A 22561-nucleotide genomic window follows, 5' to 3' on the forward strand; every position below is an offset into this window, starting at 1 on the left:
GGTGGGGGCCGCATGTGGCCCCTGGGCCGCCTGTTTAGTTTTTTTATTCACCACAAATGATCTGGAACAAACTTCCCAGATAATCAGCAGGTCTGCTGCCACTTTTATTACATTTACATCACAACTCAAAGACCTGTGATTGAGTTATTATTTTCTATTCTGCACTGTAATTATTTTTGACTTATTTTGTTTTGTTGCATCCTAAATATCATTTAACAATTTCTATTGCTTGATGTTTTGCGTGAAGCACATTGAATTAAGTGCCTTGTTTTTGAAAAATTCTATGCAAATAAAATGTCCTTGCCTACTCCTTGGGGTGTGTTTTTGTTCTCACTATGTTTGCACAGTTGTGATATGTAGAGCTGCTATCTTCAGAGCACAACCAAACATGTAATGACTTGTCTTACGGGAAGGGGCAGAGAATTCAACATGCTAGGAGTTATATGTCTTGGAAAATATCAGGTGGCAAAACAATTAAATCTCGAAAGGATGCTATGTTGAAATGACGACACGTTCCCCAAGGGTGCATCTCTCCTTTCCGACAGACACTAACCCTATCTCTTACCCCAACCCTAACCTTAACCTCTATGGAAGTGTAGCCACTCCGACAATAAGAAGTCACTGTCGGAGAGGCGACATGTCGGAATGGCGTTTCATCTGGAAAGAGTATAGCCATTATGTTGGATTATTAAGCTGCAGAACCGTTTGCTGAGTTTAGCCCTGTGATTAACCCGGGGGACCCGGGACCCTCATGCCCTGGGCTTTTCCCTTGTTTTCCATGTTTTCCCTGGGTTTCTATGTTTGTTATGTTTTTTTTTTTTTTTACCTAACTGCTGCAGAGCTCCAGACAAACAAACGTCCCATTTTAAACATATTTTTAATGAATTATAATTATTATAATAATTGTTGTTGTTGTTGTTGTTACTATAGCAGCTGATGAAGTATCCTGGGCAATCATTTCTATTTTTATATTGTGATTTGTGGCTATACTGGCTGTTTGCCAGGCAGGCACTGCAGGCAAGAAGATGTTTTCAAGTTGTGAAAAATCGCTCTGCGTTTACTCGCGGAGCGAGTGTGTTTCTCCACCGCGGGGGCGGCGTGATCCCCGGCCCCGCTGATCCAAGCGAAAAAGCTCGCAGCAACTGCCGTCTGTAGGGCTCTCTCTCTCTCTCGCTCCGTCCCCTGCATGTGTGTATGTGTAGAGGGGAGAGAGAGTGGAGGAGCGGAGCAGCTGCATTCACTGCGCTTAGAATTCTCTGTGCGACTTTTACCGAGTGAGAAAACCCCCGCAACTTTCGGGAGAGGTCTGTGGGATGGCTGTAAAAATGCGTGAGAAATGGCAAGTGTGGCATGTGGCGTGAGAAGAGGTTAAATTGCGTGACTCTCACGCTCAAAGCGTGAGACTTGGCAGCCCTGAACAATCCCAGAGGCTCATGGGAAGAAAATCATACCGTGATAGCGTGTGCAACTGCCTTGTAATTCATTTTAGATGAGGCACACGTTCAAGTTATGAGTAGCATTAAAACACTTAAATGAGAACTAATGTACCTAGCAGTAGCATTATTATAGCTGTAGCAATCAGAGTCTTGTTGAGCAGATGTGCCGTTTCTTCGTAGATCGCTGATCTACAATCTAAATGTTCTGCAAATCCCCTGAAAATCTGCCAATGGCAGGGCGTGTGAAGTTTTAAATTTTTCCCAAAAATACATAAAATCGGGAATAATTAGGGGGGCCCCTGGCACAACATATTTTGAGAAGGGGGCCATGGCTATATATATATATATATATATATATATATATATATATATATATATATATATATATATATATACACACACACATTTGAGGGTCCCTCACATGAAAACGTTTGATAGCACTGGTATAAACACATTAAAAGGGCCGTGATGGTTAACCACACAGCAAGCCTAGAAAGGTTCTGAGGTCCTGCTGGTGGCCACCCTCTGAACCCATGACATCCGGAGCTCTTTTTGCCTCCAGCAGATGCCATTCTGGTTGTTCTAAAACCCTTAATCACAGGGCTACACTCGGCAAACACCAGCCCTGTTCTGCAGCTTAATAATCCAACATGCTGGCTACACTCCTTCCAGATGCAGTGGCTCCTGGCATTCCCATCCCTGCTTCAGACAGGTGTATGCTATGTGCTGCTATTGCTATCATGAATGCTGTGATTCTATCCACCGGCTACGGCTAGTGCCAGTGACTCACTTGGTGAAGGAACAACACGCACGCACGCACGCACGCGCCCACACACACACACACACACGCACGCACGCACGCGCACATGCACACACACACATGCAGTGAGTGTTGCCAGGTCTGATTATTACAAGCAATTGTAGGAAGAGTGTGTGTGGGATGTGTCCATGAACAGTGTGACAAATCCTTTCTGCCGTTCTCAAACTTCTTTTGGCTCAGGGCACCACTGCAGATGTGTTCTCATCCACGGCACCCCTGAATTGCATTGTTACTGGACAGCACATTTATGTCATATTGTGGTTCATAAATATTTAAGATACTCGAAGATACAGAATGTCACAAGGACAACTTGAGAGGATATCTGTTTCCATTATGACAGAACATAACTTTATACCTTTAACCAAACCTCTATTCTGGGGAGAATAAACAAATGCATTGTGACCTTGTATTTATCTGTGCAATTAAAGGACTTTTTACAGCAAGGGTTCAAAGATGTGTTAAAATGTTTTCATTTACTGCTTTCTCATGTTTTCGTGATTTTATTATTTTGATTTCAGTGGGTGGGGGCATGAGTACAAGTGTCTAAATATGTATTTTTAGACACATATAAGCCGGCAATTTCTTTGTTACTATTTACACCAGACCCCATAAGTCACATCTGCCCATGAAAGATTGCGGTGCATCTTGGGAATGGGCTTATTGTGTCTAAAATACATGTTTAGCCAATTGCATGCATGCCCCCAACCTGGGGCAAAAATCGTTAAAATCACTAAAACGATAGAAAGAAGTAAATGAAAACATCTTAACACTCATCTCTTCTTTTCTCGAATGAGTGATCTAAAATATGAACCCGTTGTTGTCCTTTAAGTCAAACTAAATATAATGCCTCAACTCCTGCATTTCCAATAAGTCCCCAGTTAAAATATTTTGGGGGTCACGGCCTGAAAAACACTAGGAGTCGGCAAGGCAAGGCGATTTTATTTGCATAGAAAATGTGAACAACAACGCAATTAAGTCAATGTGCTTTACGCAAAACATCAAGCAAAGACAACACAGTTGTAAAATGATATTTAGAATGAAACACAACAAAATAAGTAAAACAATATATATGTATATGTACCATGTGCCATTTCCAGACCTTGATTCTAAAAGCCCTGAGCTTTGATTGGCTTTATACAAAACCATATTTGGTAGGTATAGCTATCACCACCCACTTTTACTTATAAAGGTTATATAATTGTAATCTGGTCTTTATATCCTGCGCAATGAAGAATGAATAAAAACTGAACAGAGCGAATACCGAGGCGCACCGCAAATCATTGTCTATAATATTATATTATCATCTTATGGGCTATAACACAAATGACATAAGGAATTGACATTTCTGATGATTATGGTAAAAATAGAACAACTTAGATTTGTGGATAATTATGTTAGAAGGAGACCTCTGAATGTCATTGTGCACCAGCCAGCGCGCCTGTGTATTCCATTGTCAGCGACGCTCACTCTCTACCAAATGGAACTTAGTGGCATAGTGGCTGATTTTATCATCTGAAATCCGCTTTCCTAACTCTGTGTTGCCAAAATACCAATTTTAGGGAAACACTACCACAACACGCCCACGGACACACCTCCATGCGCAAATAAAGGAGTCGGCATAATGGGTAGCGGGTATAGCGAGCCCAAAATATAATTTAGGGAAAGGGCAAGTTGCCATACCCCTTATCCTCACCCTAAACCCACAATCAGCGGGTAGCGGGTGACATAGAATAAATGTGCGTTGTTATCGTCTTCCACTGATGAGTGATGTATGTGATGACGTGAGGAGAACTTCTGCTGCCTCTTGATCCCGACGGTTAAAGGAAACCATCTCAGCGTTCATCTCTCCTACATGCTGCCCTCTGGTGGCCTGGAAGAACACAGCAGCACCAATGTTTAACTCACAGGTTCACTAACCTCGCGTGGTTTTCATTCTAAACCGAGACGAGATGAATAAAAGAAATGCATTCTGGTCGGGTTGGCGCTGCATAGTTTTTTATTCCCCTAGAATAATACGAATCGATCAGTTTATTAGAATAAAAGATGGATATAGGTCAGCTAAACTTGTTATTTCCGCTGAAAACCAGAAAAGGGAGTTGATCCCAGGCTACAGGTTTATACAATACAGATTTTTTCAAGAAATATAAATAAATCGTAACAGATAATGTTATAGCGTGATAACATATAACGTAATAATGTCTTACTGTACAGTATGTTACATTTTACATAATGTAAAATGATTACATCTTTTCATTTCATTACACATTATTAATATAATAAAAGTGAGAAATGTATCACTCATTTACTGCCTATGACTAGTATGACGAGTTTGAAATATATATATATATATATATTTTTTTGGACCCCATTAAATCTAGTAAACATGATTTCAATCGCGATTTTGCATGTTCCACCCCCATACAACCCCATCTTTCAAACAGGGCGGCCATCTTTGTTTACATAACATGTAAAACATAATGGCTATTATCTCAAGAATGCCTGAACGGATTTCCAATCAGATTATTTAGTTTGAAAGCTGTGAAAAACGTGCACAAACATGGTGCATCATCTGTGCATGGGCGTGCATGATCCGTGCACTATAAATTACATGGAAGTCTATGGAGGCTTCTGGCGGGGAGCCCTGATGGGAGCCCATTCAAAATGGCAGTACATGAGTTAAAACGTGATAATGACATCCGCTGTTTTCATACGGATGCATGTAAACGTTTAGGTGAAACCAGCTGAAATCTTTGCAATCAAAGATGCATACGATACCTTCCTATTGGTCAATCAAAGATGCGTACGGTACCTTCCTATTGGCCCTGAGACGCTTGAGGACGATGCCGCCGCCGCCGATGATGACGATGAAGAGCATGACCATAAGGAGCACTGTGAGTGTGGTGGTGCTGATGTTGGACGTCACATTAGAAGCTGTGCGATCTGCAGGCTCAGCAGGGTGCGATGCGTTGTGCGTCGGTAGATGGTCTGTTGTTGAAAAGCAAAAGACTTAAGTGGCAAATATATGTTTTGTTATAATCATAATCTATAATTTTTCAGCCTAAATAAATATGCAAAGTCACTTAAGTTGTCAAATGAAAAGTACAATATTTGCCTCTAAGGTGCGGTGGAGTTAAATTATAAAGTATGTAAAATAGAACATATTAAAAACAACTTAATACACAATTAAATGAAAGTACAGTGCGATCTACAAGCACACAACGCCTCGCACCGGCGTTGTGTGCTTGTAGAACGGCTGTTTTCACTACTGTTGTGCAGCCTTGTATGATGAAGCAGGGCTTTACTTTGCGAAGAAACGTACCAATTTGAAACTTGGAGATACAAGGTTTCTTCCCGCCCGACAGTGATGATATTTACACCCCCGTATTATGTTGGTGTGCCCATGGATTCTTGGGACATGAAAAGTGTGCCCATGCATAAAAAAGATTGAGAAACACTGATACACTACATTTAATAAATACCCGTTGTTTTTACGGTCATTATTCACCAGGATTCCGGATGGCTTGATTCCAGGCTTAAAATAATTCACATACATTTCTTTGTAAATCTCTATGGGAAAAATGAATGAATGGTTTCTTTGTGACACCAGTAAAACACGCCCACTGCTATGCCCCATTCTGAGCAAAATCTACACTACGAGCTCACAGAGTGTTGTGTTGTCAACTTGTAGATTGTCTGTTTACTGAATAGATGTGATGGTGAGGACAAAGGAAATATGACACCTGGGAAACTCCAGTCAAGATGTGCGGGTAAATTATTTAGAACCCAACTCTGGTCGGTATGTTGGTAGGGAGGTGGGCAGGGGTTGATTGATTGATTGATTGATTTAGAAGGTAAAGTTATAATCGTTAAACACTTTGTTTGTTACCTGAACAGATCACCTCCAGTCTCTTGGCGGAAGCAACAGACTGCTTTGTTCCACACTCCCTCACTGCAGACTCAGATCCAACACAGAATGCATAAATCAACCATACAGGTTCACTTGTAAAATCAGAGGTCCTTTCTGTTGAAACAGCAGAGCCGCAGTGCAGCTGTCGACATGCTACAGATGATGACTTCTGGTTCCAGTGGGTGCCATCCACTGGTCTCCACTCTCCCTGGTATTTCATCTCCAGTCTACCAGTACAGTGACTGGTTCCTCCCACCAACCTGACGTCATCCGGATCTGTAAAGAGACAATAGAATTAGCAGGGAACATGTAATAATTATGTCATTATAAAATAATAAAGCAAACCTAAAGAGTGCTTTGTCTTTTACCTGAGCAGGTGAGTCCAACAGTCTTGTCAGGTGAGCAGGTGTTTCTAGTTGAGCCTGAGGTTCCACAGTCCATGAGAACAGACTCGCTGCCGTCACAATGGAACTCTTTGGGCCACATTGGAGCCTCCACCTCTCCATAGAGCGCCCCCTGGAGGACTGAAGGAGCCCCACAGCCAAGCTCCCTACAGAGCACCTCTGCATCCTGCTGGTCAAAGTCATCTTCACACACCGAGACCCAAGACTGATGAGACTTCACCTCCACTCTGCCTGAACACGAACCAGTCCCATTCAACAACCTCACTGACTCTGGAGAGAGAGAGAGAGAGAGAGAGAGAGAGAGAGAGAGAGAGAGAGAGAGAGAGAGAGAGAGCGCATGCGAGGGTGTTAGATCCATTTATTGAAACCTTACTACATTCTTCTCTTTTGTTACTAAAGACAAATGTCACTTTTTGACACATCTTTTCATCGTAAAAAAACCCATTTGAACAACATTTAATGAATAATAATAATAATGAATCACATTTTTATAGTGCTTTTCCAAGTGCTCAAAGAGCTTTAAAATGGTTAATTCATTGGGAGGTCAAGCAGCGAACAATCGACGCCAGCGTCCTCACTTCCCACCTTCACATACCAATGGTGGCAAAGCTGACACCGACCGACTCATTGGAGGCAACGTGGGGTTCAGTGTCTTGCCCAAGGACACTTCCACATGTAGACCGGAGGAGCCGGGATTTGAACCGCTGATCCATGGATCATTGGCCAACCTGCTCTACCCCCTGAGCTACAGCTGCCCCATTTGCACAAAAACACCTTTACAAATGCTCTGTTCTATCAATTCACTGACAACCCACTGTCTTGCTGATGGTATGACGTGTGAAGGTCTCAAATGCCCATTGTTTATTACCTGAACAGGTCACCTTCAGTCTGTCAGTGGAAGTGACAGACTTCTTGGCTCCACACTTCGTTGGTGAAGACTCGTCACATTCAGATGTGGTCCACCACACAGGTTGAGGAGCTGTATCCCTAGCACTAGAAGTCCTCTCCATTGACAGAGCAGAGCCACAGTCCATCTGTCTACACACTACAGAAGATGAGCTGTGGCTCCAGTAAGACAGACCGTCTGCTGGTCTCCACTCTCCCTGGTGTTTCAGCATCAGTGTTCCAGTACAGACACCGGTTGCCCCCCTCTCTGGGTCCAACCTGACATCACTAGACATTCCTGCGAAGAAACAATAAAACAAAATAAGCAGTTCGATTAATATTACTTTCTTTGAACATAATTGCGACCACGGGTCGCTACTTAGTATGAAAACTACTTAGTCATGTACAACCTAGAGACAGGATCTAAATGTCTCAATAGAAGAGCAGGGAGACCAAATACAACCACCACAATTGTATGAGCTATAATCCCTTTTATGCCCATACATGGAGATCCCTGTCTGAACCAGCCACAGATGGGCATTCCCATCCTGTTAGATATGGGCTTAATATTGATGACATCAGGGATCTCCATATATGGGCAGGGATTATATTAGAGTGGTTCCCATGACATCACAACATACAATATATTGTATGCCCATACATCCCTATATGAACCAGCCACACAGATATGGGCCATGTCTTGGCCATCTGGCCAGTGATTTATATTGATGATCAGGGATCTCCATATATGGGCATAAAAGAGATTCTGGGGAATACCCATATATGGACCTTTAAATAGGTGATGTCACCTTCTGTCACAATTAACATTATCTATCATACAGATATATAATAGACATTTTGTATAGTTGTTAAATAAATTGTTTGTTACCTGAACATATCACCTCATGTTTCTTAGTGGAAGTAGATGGATTTGGATTGCGGTCGTCAGAGCTTCCACACCACCTCAGTGAAGACTCAGATCCGACACATGAAGATCTAATCAACCACACAGGTTGATTTGTAGAAACAACGGTGGTTTGTGTTGAAACAACAGCGCCACAGTCGAGTTGTCTACACAGTACAGACGCTGTCTTCTGTTTCCAACTCGGATAATTTGCTGGTCTCCACTCACTCCTGTGATTCACCTCCAACATACCAGCACAGTGACTGATTCCTCCCACCAACCTGAAACCATCATGTGCTGTATAGAGACAATAGAGATGTAACTTTTTAACTATAAAACGTTTTGTTTAATTGTGGGCTCGCCTGAAAGGCGAGCACACTTTAGATATTGTCATTATTTCTTTATTTATCTATCATACTATATCAAGTTCTCCTCAAAACTTGGGCACCTTTCTACTCCTACATACTTAGACAGAAAATGAAAATAAAAACATCAACGTGTTCAGCTTACAGTGGCGACGTGTGCTATTACTTTTTACAGCAATCGGCCAAATGGTGGCACTGTAGGAAGCCTTCGAAAGTGCAAACTTTGAACAGGTATTAGCTCATGCTCTGTTTGAGGTACAGCCATGAAACCTGTATACACGTATGCGTCTCCTAATGCCGAAACACTTTTACGCTCTGACTTTTGACCTCTGACCTTTAGTTCTCCCACCATTAAAAATCTATCTCCTCCTGGGATTTTTGCGTTATGCGCACAATTCTTTTTTTTCATGAACTTTGGACCAATACGGTCAAACTGATCAACCAGATTTTTTTTATAGTGAAACATAATTTTGTAATAATTCACTGAATATTGCAGTTTTATGCAAATTATTCTTTTGCCTCTAAATCATACATGCAAAGTTACACGTTCACGGCATTTGGCAAAGATGTAGAGGGTTAATCAAAATATCACTGAAACCAATCTTATTCCAATCGGCCAAAGGGGGGCGCTACGAAGCGTTTGAACATTCAAACTTTAAATGGGCATAAGTCATGCCTCGTTTCGTTTGAAGACATGCAACTTGCTTACATGTGTGCCTTGACTCAAGCGGAAGACATCTGTGTCTTTGTTAAGTAAGCTCCGCCCTTAGATTTTCCACCATTTTGAGCAGTTTGTAAAACGCTTAAACCCGTTTTCATCCTGGGATTTTTGCGTCACATGCACTGAACTTTTTTTACATGAACTTTGGACCGATATCTAAAGATCTGTGTGATCGGATTTTTTTTAATTGAAACATATTTTTTTAATAATTCAATGAATATTGCAGTTTTATGCAATTTATTCTTCTACCTCTAAAACATACATGCAAAGTCACATTTTCATGACGAAATAGTGTAGAGGGTTAGTTCAAATATCACTGAAACCAATCTTACCCCAAATGGCCAAAGGGGGGCGTTATATAATTTTGAGCAGTTTTTAAAACGCTTAAACCCGTTTTTAGCCTGGGATTTTTGAACAATTTGCATGAAACATTCTAAACGCAATCTAAGGACCTTTATCTAACATGCCTATGAAGTGCACATTTTTTTTAAATAATATTAATAATAATAAATATAGCTGCAAGCAGCGATAAAGTGTCCAAAAACACCTCAAGTCATGAACACAGCCTGCCATGTGCGTGAAATCTTGCAAGCACATTCCCACTAGGTTAAGGAACAAATGCCACCCTTCTCACATTGGCCTGTTATAGCACCACCAGCGGGTCAACTTTTGCATAACACATTTTTGGAACAAAATGCCTAAAATCACGCATGCAACGTCCGATTGCATCAGTAACGTCAAAGAGAGCACTGCCTGCGATCTTGACTGTACTTTTATAGCCATTTTTTTTTTGGCTTGAAGCGAGCCCACAATTGTTTCGAAGGAACACTATTTTCTAGTGAAAACATGACACTTTAGATAGACAGACAGAAAGGCAGACAATTCTGAGATATTACGCACCAGCTCAGTGGCCTAGTGGTAGAGTGTCCGCCCTGAGACTGGAAGGTCGTGGGTTCAAGCCCCGGCCGGGTCATACCAAAGACTATAAAAATGGGACCCATTGCCGCCCTGCTTGGCACTCAGCATCAAGGGTTGGACTGGGGGGTCAATTCACTAAGTGATTCCCGAGCGCAGCTCCTTGCCGCTGCTCACCGCTCCCCAAGGGGATGGGTCAAATGCGGAGAATGAAGTGCACATATATGTGACATAGTTACTGGGACTTTGACTTTGGACTTTGACTTTGATTATGATTACAATTACGATTATTATTATTTTTAGTAGTAGTGGTAGAAGTAGTAGAAATATATAGATCACTGTCATTGTGGAAGACATTTTTACCTGTACAGGTCAACTCCCGTCTGGAGGAAGAAGTTGCAGACTCCACTGGACCACACTTCTTCACTGAAGACTCAGATCCAACACACGGAGACGTCATCTTCCATACAGGTTGAGCTGTAGACTCAGTCCATTTTGTTGAAACAGCAGGGCCACATTCCAGCTGTCTACAGGCTATAGATGACGACTTCTGGTCCCAGTAAGACAATCCATCCACTGGTTTCCACTCTTCCTGGTGCATCATCTGCAGTGTACCAGTACAGAGCTGATCACTGTACAGCCCACTGGTTACTCTCACCAACCTGACATCAGACTCTGTAAAGAGACAACAGAACAATCTTTACAAACAACATTCTTTGATTGTAAAATAATAATGAACACTATTATGTACGTGTATAGAGAGTATAGAGAATACACCTGTATTTATCCACTAAGATGATACATTCATAGCCAATTTGATTGCATATTGAACTTTACACACACCAGAGAAAATCCCATAAAGACAGAGGTAAAGATGAAGAATGTAACATTAAATTAACTTTGAAGTATTGAGATACATAAAGCACATAAATGCACAAAAAGGCAACGACTTTATTGTTGTTTACGCTCGGACAAGAGTGCTCCAGTACCTTCTGTGGGCTCACTGGTTCAGAAGTGTCCCAGTGGCTGTTTTTAAGACTATAGATAAAATACTGTCTTTATTTGCTACGGTACCTGAGGCTGAGCAGACCACTTGCACTCTGTCATCGCTGAGACTAGACTCCATTGTTGCACACTCCATCAGAGAAGGCTCAGAACCAACACAGGAAATAGATGAGATTTCCCACACGCGTTGATCATAACCAGAACGCCGTGCTTTTGAAACAGCAGAGTCACAGTCCAGCTGTCGACAAACCACAGATGATATCTCCTGGTCCGAGAACGTGGCTGGTCTCCACTCTCCCTGGTGTTTCACCTCCAGTATACCAGTACAGTTATTGATTCCTTCGACCAACCTGACGTTTTCGGATACTTTAAAGAGACAAGATTGTAAGCAGTGAAAATGTAATGTTTGGCCCAGTTGCTCAAGTAAAAGAGAAACTATACTTTATTATTACACTATCATAGGCAATACTACACAAGTGTAGTTTGTTACCTGAGCAGGTGAGTCCAACAGTCTTGTCAGATGAGCAGGTGTTTCTAGTTGAGTTTGAGGTTCCACAGTCCAGGAGAAAAGACTCGTTGCCTTTACACTGGAACTCTTTGGTCCACATTGGAGCCTCCATTTCTCCATAGAGCGCCCCCTGGAGGACTGAAGGAGCCCCACAGCCAAGCTCCCTACAGAGCACCTCTGCATCCTGCCGGTCAAAGTCATCTTCACACACCGAGACCCACGACTGATCAGACTTCACCTCCACTCGGCCTGAACACAAACCGGTCCCATTCACCAACCTCACTGACTCTGGGTGGAGAGAGAGAGAGAGAGAGAGAGAGAGAGAGAGAGAAGAGAGAGAGAGAGAGAATTTATTAACACAGAGATTACATTTACATTACCCCTATAAGATCAGACAGATTACTGCCATTGTTGAAGTCATTGTTTGTTACCTGAACAGGTCACGACCACACCATAACTGTAACCGTTAGACCTCCATGCTCCGCACTCCCCCAGTGAAGATTCAGATCCATCACAGGATGATCTACTATCCCATACACCTTGATACTCTGACGACGATGAACTGTGTGTAGAAACTGTTGAAACAGCAGATCCACAGTCCAGTTGTCTACACACTACAGATGATATCTTCATGTTCCAGCGATTCTCCCCAGCTGGTCTCCACATTCCCCGGTGTTTCACCTCCACTACACCAGTACAGTTACTGATTCCTCCCACCAACCTGACATCATTAGACTCTGCACAGAGACAAAACAAACGTTAATGGTTTGACCTACAGTTATGAATGCAACTTGTTTTCTGTGACTTGTTGGATTGAGGAATCCATAATTAATGTTAATTTAAAGATTTAACCTGTTTTCAAACTTCTGATCCTACATTCTCATAGAACCTTCATATTAGGTTCTAATACAAGCTCAAGCTAAAGCTACAACTAAAATAATTACACAGAGTTCATCTCAAAGGTCAAAAAGGTCACCTTTTGTCTTATACAGTGATTATATATCAAATGTGACCCAGCACGGCAAATGGCTAGTCATTGGATTTTTGTATTTAGCCTGTCAAAATTAATTGTATTACTTAAATTGATAACTGAATTCCATTATAAGACAAACTAGAAGAGAAAATTTCTAAGAAATTTTAAGTGTGCCTGCAGCTCGCTAAGTCTGTGCAACCTTGTGTAGCGGTTGGTGTTAGCATTAGCGTTATTTCATTTGACGCAACCCGCGTGTCTGTATGACAAACGGTTCACGAGATCAAGGGTCACTTCCTGTTTGGTGAGGGGCACTTCCTGTTTGGCGAAATAGGCCCCAATTAAGGTCATGGACGATTAATGAATTAAAGCTGCAAGCAGCGATGACCAGGCCCTCGCAGCTCTACCCACGTCACAAGGCCAGCAGCCAATCAGAAACCAAACAGGAAGTCAGCCATTTCGACTAATTAGTGGCGTTTTGGAGCATTTTTGGCCGTTATCACGGGTCGCACTTTAACGACAGTTTTTTGAGAAAAAATTGTTTTGTGAGAAAAAAAATTTGAGAAAAAAACTTTTTTGAGAAAAAGACATTTTGAAAAAAAAATTGTGAGAAAAAAAAATCTTGAGAAAAAAAAGTGTGAGAAAAAAAAATGTTGAGAAAAAAATAATTTTGAGAAAACAATTTTGAGAAAAAAAATTTTTGAGAAAAAAAGATTTGAGAAAAAAAAAATTGAGAAAAAAAATTGAGAAAAAAAATTTGAGAAAAAAAATTTGAGAAAAAAAAAATTTTGAGAAAAAAAAATTTTGAGAAAAAAAAATTTTGAGAAAAAAAAATGTTGAGAAAAAAAAATTTTTAGAAAAAAAATTTGAGAAAAAAAAATTTGAGAAAAAAAAATTTTTGAGAAAAAAAAATTGAGAAAAAAAAAATTTTGAGAAAAAAAATTTTGAGAAAAAAAATTTGAGAAAAAAAAATTTGAGAAAAAAAAATTTTGAGAAAAAAACATTTTTGAGAAAAAAAAATTTGAGAAAAAAAAAATTGAGAAAAAAAAATTTGAGAAAAAAAAAAATTGAGAAAAAAAAAATTGAGAAAAAAAGAAAAGGTATGACACCAGCCGCAAGTCTGTACGACAAACGGTTCATGAGTTATAGAGGCACTTCCTGTTTGGTGAAGGGCACTTCCTGTTAAAGAGGGGGCGAGGCTTAATCAATTCCAGCTCATCCCTATTGGTCGGAAAAAGACCAAAGTTGTGTGAGCATTTTACATTTTAAATGACGTTGCTAGGCAAAAATATGGCAGTTATGTGGCGCCAAAGTTTCTGGGTTTTTTTCGGAGTCCCCCATTCAAAGTCAATGGAGTTTTTGGGCGTTGTTTTTTGCGAATTACATCGCAATCGTAAAGCGGATCGGAAAGAAAAGTAATAGCACACCATTCCCGGCCGAGCCGCACATTTTGATGTATATATTGCGGGGGTGGCGTAAATCGTGCGGCAGTTATTACGTGCCGAAGTTTCCCCCATTCTAAGTCAATGGGGTTTTTGGGCGTCGTTTTTTGCGAATTACGTCGCAATGGTAACGCGGATCGGAAAGAAAAGTAATAGCAACCTATTCCCGGCCGAGCCGCACGTTTTGATGTATATATTGCGTGGGTGGCGTAAATTGTGCGGCAGTTATTACGTGCAGAAATTTGTGGCGAAACTATGGACTTAATTAAGTATGGCGGATTACAATAAGTGTTTTGCCATTGCGTTGCATGGCAGGCACACTTAATGAGGACTTTATTGTTGAAATGACAGAAGGAGGCTATAGTCTGGAAGTTATCCAATGGTGTTTCCTATTTCCAAATTATAATATTATTATAAACTAGAAGAGAAAATTTCTAAGAAATTTTAAGTGTGCCTGCAGCTCGCTAAGTCTGTGCAACCTTCTGTAGCGGTTGGTGTTAGCATTAGCGTTATTTCATTTGACGCAACCCGCGTGTCTGTATGACAAACGGTTCACGAGATCAAGGGTCACTTCCTGTTTGGTGAGGGGCACTTCCTGTTTGGCGAAATAGGCCCCAATTAAGGTCATGGACGATTAATGAATTAAAGCTGCAAGCAGCGATGACCGGGCCCTCGCAGCTCTACCCACGTCACAAGGCCAGCAGCCAATCAGAAACCAAACAGGAAGTCAGCCATTTCGACTAATTAGTGGCGTTTTGGAGCATTTTTGGCCGTTATCACGGGTCGCACTTTAACGACAGTTTTTTGAGAAAAAATTGTTTTGTGAGAAAAAAAAATTGAGAAAAAAACTTTTTTGAGAAAAAGAAATTTTGAAAAAAAAATTGTGAGAAAAAAAAATCTTGAGAAAAAAAAATGAGAAAAAAAGAATTTGAGAAAAAAAAAATTTGAGAAAAAAAATTTGAGAAAAAAAAAATTGAGAAAAAAAAATTTTTGAGAAAAAAAAATGTGAGGAAAAATTTTTTTTGAGAAAAAAAATTTTTGAGAAAAAAAAAATTTGGAGAAAAAAAAAATTGAGAAAAAAAAATTTGAGAAAAAAAATTTTTGAGAAAAAAAAATTTGAGAAAAAAAATTTTGAGAAAAAAAAAATTTGAGAAAAAAAAAATTTGAGAAAAAAAAAATTTGAGAAAAAAAGAAAAGGTATGACACCAGCCGCGAGTCTGTACGACAAACGGTTCATGAGTTATAGAGGCACTTCCTGTTTGGTGAAGGGCACTTCCTGTTAAAGAGGGGGCGGGGCTTAATCAATTACAGCTTATCCCTATTGGTCGGAAAAAGACCAAAGTTGTGTGAGCATTTTACATTTTAAATGACGTTGCTAGGCAAAAGTATGGCAGAGTTATGTGGCGCCAAAGTTTCTGGGGAAAAAAAAATTTGAGAAAAAAAAAATTGAGAAAAAAAAAATTTGAGAAAAAAAAAATTTGAGAAAAAAAATGTTGAGAAAAAAAAAATTTTGAGAAAAAAAATTTGAGAAAAAAAATGTTTTGAGAAAAAAAAATGTGAGAAAAAAAATTTTTTGAGAAAAAAAATTTTTGAGAAAAAAAAATTTGGAGAAAAAAAAAATTGAGAAAAAAAAATTTTTGAGAAAAAAAATTGAGAAAAAAAATTTTGAGAAAAAAAAATTTGAGAAAAAAAAATTTTGAGAAAAAAAAATTGAGAAAAAAAGAAAAGGTATGACACCAGCCGCGAGTCTGTACGACAAACGGTTCATGAGTTATAGAGGCACTTCCTGTTTGGTGAAGGGCACTTCCTGTTAAAGAGGGGGCGGGGCTTAATCAATTACAGCTCATCCCTATTGGTCGGAAAAAGACCAAAGTTGTGTGAGCATTTTACATTTTAAATGACGTTGCTAGGCAAAAGTATGGCAGAGTTATGTGGCGCCAAAGTTTCTGGGTTTTTTTCGGAGTCCCCCATTCAAAGTCAATGGAGTTTTTGGGCGTTGTTTTTTGCGGATTACATCGCAATCGTAAAGCGGATCGGAAAGAAAAGTAATAGCAAACCATTCCCGGCCGAGCCGCACATTTTGATGTATATATTGCGGGGGTGGCGTAAATCGTGCGGCAGTTATTACGTGCCGAAGTTTCCCCCATTCTAAGTCAATGGGGTTTTTTGGCGTCGTTTTTTGCGAATTACGTCGCAATGGTAACGCGGATCGGAAAGAAAAGTAATAGCAACCTATTCCCGGCCGAGCCGCACGTTTTGATGTATATATTGCGGCGGTGGCGTAAATTGTGCGGCAGTTATTACGTGCAGAAATTCGTGGCGAAAGACTTAATTAATTAATTAATTAATGACTTAAGTATGGCGGATTACAATAAGTGTTTTGCCATTGCGTTGCATGGCAGGCACACTTAAATATACATAAACCACTTTAGATCTGCTATTTTCAAAAATGTATGTATGTGTATACGATGCCTGTGTTGCCAGGCTAACGCTAGCTAGCGCTAGCGTTAGCCTGCAGCTAGCGCTAGCGTTAGCATGCAGTTAGCGCTAGCATTAGCGTTAGCCACTAATAGCCAGCCATTCAGAATAGTCTTGGTAGCTTGATAGTAAGTCAACTTGCCGACGGCAAGTGATCGATTGCATTCCATGTGTTCTTCTGATGGATTTGTCTTGTCTGTCAATGTTTCTATCGTCCAAAAACAACGCTCTGAACGTTAAAACTAGACTGTTTACGATGTACACTGTTCTAACTCAATGCTAAGTCACAAATAATAAACCGCTACACTTCATCAGAATCTTTTGATTCTCTACACTGGCTCCACTCGTCATCATTAATACCAGGGACCTGCATCAGTGATTTTAGGTACCCAGAAGGTTTGACGGGAGCATTTTGTATTCCTTTTCCAAAGCCAAAATCTGCCTTGGACTGCAGGCTGTGGATTAAGTTGCGTCCATCTGGCTGACCACACAAACAGCTAAACTTTCCGGGAAGCATTTCATGCCAGAAATGTTTTATAGATTCATAAGCAATCGGCATGGCAAGGAACATGCAGCCTACATTTGAAGCACTTTATACTGTAGTTAGCTGTTGTGTAATTGTAAGTTGTTCTCATGTGTAGGCTAAGTACTACGTTTGAAGCTCAACATTCCATCCAGCATCAAATAAATGAATACATAAAAAGCGATCAACCAACGTGTTGAAAATAAATAAATAAACTCACCACAGTTGAACTCGTCACTGTTGTCCCCACAGTCATTGACGCCGTCACATCTCTTGGACTCTTGGAGGCACACGTGGTTGTGACATCGGAACGACCTGGTGGGGGGGCACTGGAACGTTGCTGTGGGAGAGAGAGAGAGAGAGAGAGAGAGAGAGAGAGAGAGAGAGAGAGAGAGAGAGAGAGAGGGATTAGTCAGGGGATATTATTACCTTATTTTGAAGACCCACAGAAGCCACGAACGTGTCCATGTTGTGGAATTTCACTAATTCAGAAAATAAACATTATGCAAGTAATCATTTTAGCCCGTGGTTTATATTCTCAAAAAGCACATTCTAGCAGCATTATGGGCAGCTAAAGGCGAACAAGACATCCTGCACGAATCATTGAGTCATTTGAAATCTGCGAGTATAACAGCAAAGTTAGCAAATAAAATAATATTCAAACGTGTCGTGTAGTCTACAGCATGAGATGACTCATGCCTTGTTTTGCTGCCCGTCCATCTATCGTTAGGCAGGGACATTGTCGTGTGCAAGAGCTCACTGGGGCCTTGCCTCAACAGTGGCTACGCTTCTGGTGGTGGACCGGTGTACATTCCCAAATTTCCCCAGGGTTCTATCGGAGACGACGTAGCCAGATGGGAAATGTTGAATTATCGTACCAGAGGCTTGAAATTATTATATCGTACGCAGCCAAAAATGAGAAATCACACGTGCAAAGAAGTAATTTCACAAAAAATTTAGAGTAAGTGAGTTTTTGACAAAAATGCATCACATTATGCTACATGGAGACAGGAAACATCCTGGAGCTTACACAAATTAAAGCCTGAAACTGGATTGGAAAGATGTGACCGGTGTTTTTAATGCCTCCAATTACAGATCTAGGGTCAGATTGACTGATTTCCGGACTCATTTTGGGAAGCCATAATTGATCCCGGATCAGCAGCCAGGGAATCTAGTAAATTCACATTCTTTTTGGCGATATGCCGAATTATCGTATACCTTTGGGATTTTTTGGGAATAATGGGCCGTTCATCGTACAGAGGGTCAAATCTTCGTACAAATATGTGTCCCAATTTGGCTGGGAGCCAGTCATCTCGGGAATTGTCATTATTCCCTACAGCCAATATGAAGTTTTTTTTTTTCTCTCTAAAAAGATAATGCCACAACAGCATCTCATAATATCTAGGCTACATTTCACTTAAACGCCAGAGCTTAACTCTGCATGTAAATAAGACTTTTTTTAATTAATGTGAGAGATCGGGACAATTCTGTTGGTCCTCCCAGCCATGTAGCTACAATGCATTGTTTATTTTTAATCAAGCCTCAGTTTGTCAGCCCTTTGTAGTCAAATGCGGTAAAATCGGGACTCCATTACCTAGCGTTGCAAACCACAGTATTTATCCCGTTAATGTAGTGCCACGTATGTTCCAAATGAACCACTTTACGTTGTTATAATGATTTAATCTATTATGTATTTATTATTGCGCTGTTTCTGGCGCTTTTCTTCTTCTCGAGTTTGGAAAAAAAGGATCCGTTCCGTTTCCTGCCTGAGCCGGATGCGAGGAGTCCTTTGTTGTCACTGCTTAGCAATAGCATTGACTCAGTGTCATGATCGTAAACTGTCTAGCTTTAACGTTCAGAGCGTTTTCTTTTTGGACAATAAAAACATTGACAGCCAGGGGAAAAAAATCCATGAAGGACACGGAATGCAATCGTTCACTCGCCGTTGGAAAATTGACTTATTAGACTATTCTGGATGAGTGGCTAACGGCTAACGCTAACGTTAGCTAGCGCTAGCTGCAGGCTAACGCAGGCATGGTATACACAATTACACATGGAATAAAACGGCGACCCAACTCTATTGTTGATCTTCTACAAGCTCACAACGCGAGGAGGTTAAGTCTGTCAGAACCGTCAGATTATCCTTCTGACTGAAGTTACACAAACACTGATTATGTTACATTTAGCACAGTTAGCCCGACCAATTTAGATAGGGCTCGAGTTACGGTGTTGCGCACGTAATAAATTCACTTCAACCTGGTGTTGAGCAGTTAAACCTATTTGCTATGTACGTCTACAAAAACGTTCATATTTCAAAGATAAAGTGCTTACTGAAGTCTCACAGATGTCACAGTATGGTACGCTCAAGCAGAATTACCCGTATCTTTCGTATTGTTTAATAAACAGCATTTTAATCCGATCAGACGCCATTTTCTGTTGTTTTTCAGCCATGCGACCCCATCGGTTGCAAGGTGTACTGCACTTAGATACATTAATACCTTTTTAAGGAAACGACGACCGATCGGATTAAAATGCTCCTCGTTAAATAATACGATCATTACGGGACATTCTGCTGGAGCGTACCCTATGGTGACATCAGTGAGCCTTCACTAAGCAATTTATCTTTGTAATCTGACCGTTTGTGTAGACGTACGTAGCAAATTGGTTAAACTGCTCAACAGCAGATTGTGTTGAATTCACGGTTGGCGCAGCGTAGCGTCTTTACATTTAGCCCAATAATGCTATATAGGAAGAATCTTATTTACCTAAGTAAAAGTATATGCCCACTGCAATTTAGATATACTCTGTTACAAGTAGAAGTCCGGTATTAAATAAACATATGTTTTTTAATACTACAATAACAGCTGAAGTGGTTAATGTATGTTTTATGAGATACTTAAAGTGTGGTTCCTGTGGAAATAAGCCTCGGCTTTCTAGGATCTCCTTTTAGTTGACCTTGTACCAGTGATTTGTACTGTCATGAAACTGTACTTTTTTCTATTGCAAACTTCTAATAAATTCTTCAATCAATCAATCAATTTGGACTATTAAAATCAAAATCTACAAAGCAATAACTAAAGTTTAAAACATACATAAACCACTTTAGCCCTATGTTATACCAAGGCTATTTGAAAATAGCCGATCTACAAGCTCACAACGCATTGCGGTGCGACACGTGAGCTTGTAGATCTGCTATTTTCAAACATTTTGTACTTTTACTTTTGGTACTTTAAGTACATTTGGATACCAATACTTTTGTACTTTTACTCAAGTACATTTTTAATTCTGGACTTTTACTTGTAACAGAGTGATTCTACATTGCAGAATTGATACTTTTACTTAATTATAAAATGTAGGTACTTTTTCCACCACTGTGTAAACGTTTGTGTTCTCATGCCAATAAAGCTTCTTTGAATTGAAGATTGAATTGAAGATTGCTCCCCATGTGGCGGAGTCAGGTCATTGCAGGTTAGAAATGTATTTAAAACTTGAATATCTCAAAAGTACTATTTCAGCATGGCATCATTCTATAAGCCATATCTTCAAAACTGTTGGGTCCACAACCAATATATCATTTTGTAGCTATGATCCCCAGCTTTCAAATGAAATGAAAAAAAAAAAAACAATGACTAGCCGCCAGCTGTGCTGGGACACATATGATAATTATCGTACATTACATCTGGGAACACTGATCGGAGAGGTTTTAACTCACCACATTCCCCAGGGTTCTATCAGAGACGTGTTTTACTCACCACATTCTCCAGGGTTCTCGTCAGAGTTGTCTCCACAGTCGTCCTTCCCGTCACACTTCACGTCCAGAGGCTGACACCGGGTGTTGTTGCACCTGAACTGCTCCGGGAGGCACTGATGACCCACTGACCAACAGACGGGAAGAGACACAGGTGAGAATGGACATAGAAGGACATGGCGGTTTATCAATCTGGACACTGGACCACATTTTCTAAATGAATTTGAAATGAGAGATATGACATCTATTCTTACCTGTACAGATCACACCAGCATCCTCATCATGACTACAGTCGTGTTTACCAAATCCACTGTGTGAGCACTGAGTGAGAGAGTTTTCACTTCCTGAACAACGGACGTCATCCATCAAGATTGAACCAGACCCAGGGCCAAAAGAGGCACCTGTAGTAGCATCCTGTGCCAACCCACAGTTCAGTTCTCTGCAAACCACCTCAGCATCTTTCAGGTCCCACATGTCATCACAGACTGTTCCCCATCTGTTGTTGCGATGGATCTCCACCCTGCCGGAGCACTGTGTACTACCACCCACCAGCCTCACTGAACCTGAACATGAAAGAAGAAAGAAAAATCACACCCAGTGTGAAGTGAGCAGTGCTTTTTATTCAGTCAAGTTCGAGTTCATGTCATTATAAAGTATCCCACAAAGCTTGGCCAATGAGACAATAAGTGTGGGACATACATACATACATACATACATACATACCATACATACACACATACATACATACATACATACATACATACATACATACATACATACATACATACATACAAACAGACAAAGTGTTGGGTGTTGGACCTGGAAGAGCCCAGACTTAAAAAAACGTCAGAAAAAGTTCCTGTCTTTACTTGTCCTTACCCGTGTGCAGTCTTAAAGGAGCAGTTCACACCAAAAGTCACTTTTCACTTGGCATTCAATCGTTACATTATGAATTGACGTTGATCGCTGTCAATGGTCGATCAACCAAGGTGTTGAAAATAAACAAACGTACAGATGAGCTCATCAGAGTTGTCCCCACAGTCGTTGACCTCGTCACATCTCTTGGACATGGGGAGGCACACGCGGTCATTGTGACATCGGAACGACCTGGTGGGCGGGCACTGGAACGTTGCTGAGAGAGAGAGAGAGAGAGAGAGAGAGAGAGAGAGAGAGAGAGAGATTAGTCAAGGGACATTATTACCTTATTTTGAAGACCCACGGAAGCCACAAACGTGCGGCAGCGAGATGCTGTTTGTGTCGGTGCAACAGTATGGACACGTCTGGAGCTTGACCCTGGAAATGTCTATAATTGATCATCAATAGCTCTTGAAACAGGCCTCCAGATTCCTAAGGCCGCCCCTGGTACTCTGAACATTCTCCAGGGTTCTATCAGAGAGAGGTTTTAACTCACCACATTCTCCAGGGTTCTATCAGAGAGGTTTTAACTCACCACATTCTCCAGGGTTCTATCAGAGAGAGGTTTTAACTCACCACATTCTTCAGGGTTCTCGTCAGAGTTGTCTCCACAGT

General features: G+C 40.7%; 1 protein-coding gene and 1 long non-coding RNA gene across 2 annotated transcripts; both read right to left on the reverse strand.

Annotated features, from left to right (window-relative positions):
- Positions 1-3599: 3599 nt before the first annotated feature.
- LOC308280633 (scavenger receptor cysteine-rich type 1 protein M130-like) lies at positions 3600-11565 on the reverse strand. Its single transcript, XM_080754962.1, has 8 exons — positions 11432-11565; positions 10721-11032; positions 8342-8653; positions 7436-7750; positions 6532-6837; positions 6143-6439; positions 5066-5241; positions 3600-4126 (listed from the first exon to the last, which is right to left on the reverse strand). Exons 1-8 carry the CDS (start codon positions 11496-11498, stop codon positions 4001-4003), a joined length of 1911 nt encoding a protein of 636 aa, XP_080611088.1. The 5' UTR covers positions 11499-11565; the 3' UTR covers positions 3600-4000.
- Positions 11566-11620: 55 nt separating this feature from the next.
- Positions 11621-12504, reverse strand: LOC308280634. Its single transcript, XR_013961765.1, has 3 exons — positions 12302-12504; positions 11853-12158; positions 11621-11728 (listed from the first exon to the last, which is right to left on the reverse strand). It is a non-coding gene; the product is annotated as an uncharacterized lncRNA (long non-coding RNA).
- Positions 12505-22561: the final 10057 nt, after the last annotated feature.

The sequence above is a fragment of the Nannobrachium achirus genome (assembly GCF_963921795.1).
Source record: "Nannobrachium achirus genome assembly, contig: SCAFFOLD_336, whole genome shotgun sequence".
NCBI lineage: Eukaryota > Metazoa > Chordata > Actinopteri > Myctophiformes > Myctophidae > Nannobrachium > Nannobrachium achirus.

Coding starts and splice junctions, on each gene's coding strand:
- LOC308280633 (XM_080754962.1), bottom strand. CDS start 11,498: ATGGAGTGTGCAACAATGGAGTCTAGTCTCAGCGATGACAGAGTGCAA. Junction 11,033..11,431: donor AGTGGTCTGCTCAGCCTCAG/GTACCGTAGCAA, acceptor GTCTCTTTACAG/AGTCTGATGTCAGGTTGGTG. Junction 7,751..8,341: donor ACATGAGGTGATATGTTCAG/GTAACAAACAAT, acceptor GTTTCTTCGCAG/GAATGTCTAGTGATGTCAGG.